Below are 7847 nucleotides of genomic sequence, written 5' to 3'. Positions count from 1 at the left end.
AAAAACAACAACCGGAATGGGGGGGGGGGGGGGAGTGGTCACCGAGGAACAGGTGAGCATATCTTCTTAATTTTCATTCCTGTCTAAAAATCAACTTGAATTATCAGATCCAAGAAATAATATTGACAGCATTTAATTTACTACTGAAGCACAGATTTAACTCATTGTCATTGATGCAAATCACAAAATCTCATAGTTGAGTGGGGGCCCTTTCCCTATAACAATCAAGTCACATATATAGCGACCAAACCAGTAGATACCAGTTGCTAAAAGGGTTTCTACCTGAGCAGATGTGTATCTCCTCCCACCAACCCATACATAGCTTGGCTTAGGGAGGGGGAACATTTTGCGGCCATAGATGCCCCACAACTCTGCAGAATAGGCCCAAAAAAGAAAAAAAATATGAAAGAGCAAAAACTCTACAGCTGTCACCGGAAACATCTGTAGATATAACGAATAACTGCTGTAAGTTCTTAAATGGTATTTTAGGGCTACAAATGCCTTGTCATGTGGACTAACTGAATACCTGGCTCTTATAGTGCATCTAAAGTAGCCCATGAAAAACTCTTCCCAAATCAAATCTTTAAATTGGAACAAAAATGTATTTTGTCTTAGAACTATGAGGTGAGTGGAAATCACTCATGTCATAGTTCTCCTTTAATAAAACCTGGCAAGAGTTGAAGAAACAAGTCTACCTAATTCCAGTGGCTTCACTAGGGGGGTGCGGCCTGCACCCGGGTGTCACCATTGCAGGGGTGACCCCAAAATGACTGTCATTTTGGGGTCACCCCCCTCCAAAAAGTAGGGCTCTCGGTAATGAACTGAGAGCCCGACAGTGTCAGGAGAGAAGAGGGGACCCCATACCCCATCCTGCCGGGTGAACGTCCCTTCCCCTCTCTGCCGGCGTCCATCACCAAGATGGCCGCCGGCAGGCATCATTCAGATGGTCGCGCATGCGCAGTGATGACACGGCTGGGTGTCACCCGGTCTAGAGACCAGGTGACAATTGGCCTCGGGACGCCCCTGCCTAATTCCACAGTTTTATTTTGTCCTTTGACAAAAGGTAAAGATTACTTAGCACTATACATATGAGTCTCCTCTCAGTGGAGGAGTTTGAATGATTATAAGGAGGGAAGAAAAACCAACACACAAAGGGACGAGGGAGGGGGAAATGATAAGGGAAGAAATAAGAGGGGAGGAATAGGAAAAGAAAGAAGAAGAAAAGAAAATGGAAGGAGAAAAGAAAGAAAGAGGGGTGACCCCGGGGCATAGGGCAATCATGGGTATCTGTAGTAAGGCTTGGTAAAAAAAATGACAGAGGTGGGAGACGATTAAAGTATCAGCAGGCGGTGGTCGAAACCATTTCCCCAGTTTTTTAAACATTGAACCTATACTGGTAACAATAGGTTGTTCTTCAGGAAGCCTTGTAGATTTATGTACTTTAGGTAAATGATGAAAGACGGCTAGAATGGGTGACTCCACACAAAAAAAACTGGCACCTTTTTATAGTTCTACCTAAATTCATACCATATGATATGAGCCCCGCTATCTGTCCTTGGAATTCCTCTGTTGAATCTTCCTCCAAAACCATATACCGTTCAGGTCAGTAATGCTGAGTTGTCAAAGGGCTTTCTTTTTTATAGTCCATGCTGTCCAAAACCACTACCACCCCCCTTTATCAGCATTTCTTATTACAATATTTTTATTTTTTAGGAACTGTACTGTATTGCAGCTCTTTCGTTCATAGAAATATTTGAGTTAGTGGGTTATTCACAAAAGGGTGAAGAGTTTGAGGAAGGCAGGAGAAGTGAACGATCTAGGCCAACATAGCTGATTTGGAAACATTCTCCAATTCATCTCACTTTCCAGTTCAGCTATGTTGTCCTAGATGGTTCTCTTCTCCTGCGCTCTGACTCAACAACTTCCTGGAAAATATCAACCACTGAATTTCCTGAATGTACTGTATAAAAATACTTATCACCCATATACTATTGTTTACTTGAGGGTGTGTAACAGATCTCATGTGACTCACTCCACAATTGATCCAGTATTACCGGACTATCTGACATGCTGTAATAAAGGCTTAAAAGAGAACTATGGGGTAAGTGTTATTCCCCATAGTTCTCTGAAGTGTCACAAGAGGACATATACTAGCGTCCTACCGTGACCCAAAGCTCAGTATATTGCAAGCTACAGCTTGCGGTATACTGAGACCGCCGCAGCCGGGACGGATCCCGACATCACTGTCGAGATACACCCAGCTGCGTGAATGACAGCTTTCTCTGCCTATCTAGAGGCAGAGCCAGCTGTACCCGCCCCCTCCCGTTCCTCCAGTTGGCGCTGGAGGGTCAGAGCGGTGGGGGGGGGGGGGGGGGGGTTGGGGGAGTCCCTGCAGGGAGCCGTGACTGACAGTCACCGCTCTCTGTAGGGAGATGATCGGGAAGTGAGCGAGCGACAGTATGTTGGCTCACTTTCCGATCTATTGAGCCGGGATGTGACAGTTTCATTGTCACACGTCACCTCATGAGTTCTCCTTTAAAGATATTTCAAATGCTGATTAAATCACTTACAATGGATGCTGCTCCAGAATCCAGATGTGCCTGTGCTCTTGTTAAGGGAAGCAGTCATAAGCTACCTCTGGCTGCAATGGAGGTTGGAGTGGCAAGGGATCGCTGTGAAGGTTAGTATATCTGGGTTGAAGTCCTTGAAAAATACTGTCAATTTTTCCTAAATAGGGCAGTTGGGGCGATTATGTCTCGGGAATAGGTTGCTTGTGATGTTAATATCTGCTGAAGACAACCCAGAAAACAAATTCATATTAGCGTTTACTGCAAGAGAAAATGTAGTATACTAACTTTTCCAGTGGCCTGTGTCTCATACCTTTCCTCTGTTCTAGTTCTGCATTCTATTTCAATGTCTATGGCATTCCACATTTTACAAGACACTGTGCTTCCTTCCTTCCACCCCTACCCCACTACAGGACAACACAGATGACTCTGTCCCTTCACCTCCAGATGTGATCAGATTAACCCAGGCTTTTCAACAGAACTGCCCTTGTCAATCAGCTTAAGTTGTTTGTCTTCTTTTTGTAGATCACATTAAAGAGAGTACCTGTAGTTTATATCATTACCCTCATCCTGCCAGCAATCTTCATGGTTCTCTTGGATATTGTCAGTATGTTTATACAGATGGAATCTAGTGAAAGGCTTACCTTCAAAATAACCATTGTACTTGGATTTTCTGTGCTCCTTTTGATCCTAAACAACATGCTGCCTACATCTGATACCCTTCCAGTATTAGGTGAGTTCTTTTAACCTTTATCTTACCATCCATATAGTCAGTAAAGATATGTGTTATACCTTCATTGCTTTGGATCTTTTTAAGGACTTGACCTCCCAGCTGCAGAAGTGTTTGTGCATACTAAGTTTAATTTAAAAATGGTGCATGTTCTGTCGTTGGGTGCAATATTTTTCTTGTCATACCCCATGGTGGTATCAACATTTTTTTACCTATGCTGTTTTCATGGCAATGATTTGCACCTATAGTATATTAAAAGAAAGACTGTGTGTAATAGCTCTAAAAGAACTGTACAAAGGTTTTATCTATTTGCTATTTTATGCAAAGTGGAAAAAGTTAGGTTTCAGATGTACTTTCATTTATGTTAGCAAAGTTCTCTTTCTTTCAAAACAGTACAACAGTACATAAAGGAGTTCTAAAGTCACAGCATATACTACCCTGTTATAACATCAGCATTGTAATAGGAATACATGCTAGAGCCATTTTTGTTAATGCAAACAAAGCTTACTTGACAAAATTCCTTTAATGTAGTGAGCACTGCTTTCCATTTGCCCATCACTTTCAGCAGCTTCCTGGATTTCCAATTGCTTTGTATCCCTTTCCCTGCTGCTTGATTGCTTACAGCAAGTAGTGATAATGTCAGTCTCTCCCACTCCTAGACAATCCATTCTCATTATTTCATTTTCTCTCTCTTCCAAAATCTGGTCTCATTCACCCTACCCCACCCACTTTCCAATTTTGCTAACTCCTCCCCCTTTCTACTTCTGACCCATGTTTAACACACATTCACCGTTCATATAATATAAAATAATGTAAAATAAATGTCTGTATCACTCACTGCCATGCTGAGACAGGAATGTAACAATGTTTACAATATGGTAACTTCTTTAAAGAGACAAAAGTTCACTAATTTCTAATCAGAGCATTCAGAGTCAGCTTAATGAGTTTTAAATATCATTTTTAGGAAATGAAAGAAAAATAGTGCAAGAAAATATTTACAGAATCATATTACAAAATGGCATGCACAACAATAAGTCCCATCTGATATTTCAGAGCCACTGACCCTCATAAATGACTCTTTGCATTACTTCATAATTGCAATCTTAAAATGAGAGCTCCAACTACCAATTGCAGCAGTTTCCTTTCAATGTTCAAGAGGGTGCAACAGGGCCAACCCCACCCAATCAAAGGTTCCAAGGGGTGTGTTGATATGTGAGGTGGAGTATTGTATTATTCTCAGCAGACACACCCTTAATGCCAACTGGTCTAAATACATCTATATTTCTATGTGTCAAGGTTTTACATTGCAACTAACAACATATTATTAAACAGAATTAAATGTTTAATTTGTTAGAAACAAAATATGATATGGGTCTCATGCATATTTCACATAGCTAATGTGAGATCATACGTGTTTTATTAGCCTCCAGGACCTTGTAATATAGATGTATTTGATGTCCCTACAATTGGCCTTACCATACATTAGTGTAGCCATTTTTTTATGAAGTTAAACTAAGCTGTGTTCTATCGAATACACTTTAATACAATACAATTTTTCACCTTCTCTAGTTACCCACCATAGACATGAGATTTTAATCTGACTGTTTTTGTCACCAACTTGCAAATTTTGGAGAATTGAGAGTGGCATTCCCAACTTTTACCATGCCCACCAATCACTGTGGATCCATGGCACACTTTGTGTATGGCACTTTATTTAGCCCACAGGAAATTCTCTACCATGTAAGGGCCAATGGGTTGTCTTTGCCACCAGACCCAAGGTTTCCAGTCTTTCCCTGCATTTAGATTATCTTCTCTTGATGATGCAGCTTGGTACCACTTGAGATGTTGAAAAGCCTGACCACTTTAGATAAAAAGTTGCTTTATAAATGATCTTGTCTTTTGTTTAAACTGAAAAGACTATAAGGAGACTATAAGGAGTGAATTAAGGAGACACATCTCTGGCAATAATGCTAACCATGTTAGCATCAATTGTCATGAATTAAAAAATGAATGTTACACAAAATTGAAAGGAGCTTGCAAGGATAGAAATATGGAGGAGGCGCTGTCATAATAAAAATGCTAAACTTGTTAAGTGGAAGTACCTTGTTGTACTCCCACATACCCACAGCAGCCTCTAACACCCTGCTGTTATGGTCAAATCCAGAGACATTCGTACAGGCAAAGATCATCAAGTTCCAGGTATTGTAGAGTGTGATGCTACCTCCTACTCCAACACATCCTTTTGGCCTATAAATTTGATAGATAGCCTCACTGGTCAATAGGAATGTGCAAGAGGCAGGAGGCTAACTCCACACTATTAGGAGTTGCTGAAGCTTTTCCTGTTAATACGTCCAGGTTTTGGCTCTAACAGTAGGGTTTTGGAGGCTGCTTCTGCACTTTTGCATTTAAATTTGAGGAAACCACTCTATACGAGGGTTATGTATTCCATGGCAGTGTTCAGATCTACTTTACAAATCATAATGCTAGCACAGTAGAGACAGCCCCTCCTAAAATTAAAAAGAATGAGAAGCGAGTAGAAATGTTATCCCTTAAAATGCCAACAAACCCTAACCCAGGTAAAAGCAAATTAAATTCCAAGAAGTTTTTTTTTCTTAGCTTATGCTGTGTGAATGGGAACATGTAACAAATGGTAACAGCATTTTATACTGTTAGAATTTGTTTTAATGACAGAGGCTCTTTAAAGGCTGCCATGCAGCTCCTGTGATTACTACTTAGTGGGTCAGATACCGGAGGCATGCAGCTGGTAAGTTTGAAAAGCCTGAACTCTTCAGGCTACCCTCCATGTTTGTTCCAGTTCATTACTGAGTAGTGAAACTAGGATCACACTGACAGCCCCAGTATCCTCATCTTTACAAATAAGTTACAAAAAAAAGTCTGCTTCCATATTGTCCTACATGTTGTCTAATGTGTTATCTGGTTTTTTAGAAACAATTACTCATCATGTTTCAATCTTGCAATTGCAGGTATATTCTGCCTTGTGTGTATGGCGGTCATGGTATTTAGTCTAATTGGATGTGTCACTATTTCCTACACGTTAATGCTGTCTAAATCTCAGAGCAATGTCCCATCTTGGGTAAAGACCTGGATCTTGACATACTTGGCAACCCTTCTCTGCTTTAAGTCCTTTAGCAAATATGGAATAAACATCAATCAACCAGAATCGGATTCAGAAACCTGTAAGTAGTGTTTGTTACAATGAGATCAAGTGGAATAAAGTGGGTTTGAGTATACTGTATAAAATGTGCACCTGATGCTGTTGTCTTAAAGGAGAACTATGGGGTTAGTGTTTTTCCCCATAGTTCTCCTCAGCGTCACAGGAGGACATGAACTAGTGTCCTCCCACGACCCAAAGCTCAATATACCGCAGGCTACAGCTCGCGGTATACTGAGACCGACGCAGCCGGGATGGATCCACCCAGCTGTGTGAGTGACAGCTGGCTCTGCCTATCTAGAGGTAAAGCCAGCTGTACCCACCCCCTCCCCTGTCCGTTCCTCCAGTCAGCGCAGGAGGAGCGGGGAGAAGGGAATCCCTGCAGTGAGCCGTGAGTGACAGTCACGACTCTCTGCAGGGACAGGATCGAGAAGTGAGCGAGCGACGGTATGTGTATACTCACTTTACCCATGCTTCTTGTCCACTCTCTTCTCCATCGGAGCTAATGGTAATATCTAGCACTTCTAGGTATGAGGGAGCATGCAACCTTTTTTCCCTGTGATACTGCTCAGTTCTACCAGCCAGACTTTTGGCCTGTGATGTCACCACTCCCCCATGTCATCAACATCACTGATTTCAGTGCTACCTGGGGGAAAACAATTAGTGACAAAGGAGCGCAGACGGGCAAGTTGGCAGTGTATCTATAAATAATACATTTTTTTAAAGAATTCTACATATCAGACGAAAAAGAGGGACAACTGAGAGGACAGAGGGACAGAGGGAATAGGTCCCAAACAGGAGCTATGCATGTTGTCAGTTGGATAGTGCAAGTTTTCCAGGTATTCTTTACATCTGCTTATGTTGTCCACTTCACAGATTCTAATAACAGAGTAATAAAGACAAATTCTGAGAGGAGAAACAAGAAACAAAGATCTAATGAAGAGAGTCTTGAAGTGAAGCTCCTTAAGAAGCTGTTGAAAGAAATCCTAAAGATCCATGCAGAATTTGTGGAATCTAGGAACAAGCAGGAGTTCAAGTCAGAATGGCATGCTGTAGCCCTTGTCATTGACCGCTTTGTACTTATCTCCTACCTAATTATTGTAACAGTTCTGTTTGCCACTGTAATCATTATTTGGGCATCATAATGCACATGTACATGGTACTATTACTTTCACATCAGCTGTTTTCATGTCATGATTATTTAAAATCCATTAGATATTGTAAAGTAAAATAGCGGGCCATTGGAGTCCTAAAGACATGAAATGCTTGGTTAAAGTGACACAAAACTTGGAAGTTAAATCTTAAAAATCCATTTAAGTACCCTATTAACAAAAATGTAGCTTTTTTGTGCCTCACTCAGCTGTAGAGCCTAACATCA

The 7847-nt window shown here is 41.2% G+C and overlaps 1 protein-coding gene across 1 annotated transcript in view; it reads left to right on the top strand.

Annotated features, from left to right (window-relative positions):
* Positions 1 to 7614, top strand: part of LOC108800038 (5-hydroxytryptamine receptor 3A-like) — a 17605-nt gene extending 9991 nt beyond the window's left edge. The window contains exons 7-9 of the mRNA XM_018571981.1: positions 3093 to 3300; positions 6282 to 6494; positions 7346 to 7614. Of these exons, the coding sequence (XP_018427483.1) occupies positions 3093 to 3300; positions 6282 to 6494; positions 7346 to 7614 (690 nt within the window). The remainder of the gene's footprint in view (positions 1 to 3092; positions 3301 to 6281; positions 6495 to 7345) is intronic.
* Positions 7615 to 7847: the final 233 nt, after the last annotated feature.

The sequence above is a fragment of the Nanorana parkeri genome, unplaced genomic scaffold (assembly GCF_000935625.1).
Source record: "Nanorana parkeri isolate BGI_ZX_2015 unplaced genomic scaffold, ASM93562v1 scaffold1888, whole genome shotgun sequence".
In the NCBI taxonomy this organism is placed as follows: Eukaryota; Metazoa; Chordata; class Amphibia; order Anura; family Dicroglossidae; genus Nanorana; species Nanorana parkeri.
Note: the sequence above shows the minus strand (reverse complement) of the source record. Positions and strands in the feature narration are given on the sequence as shown.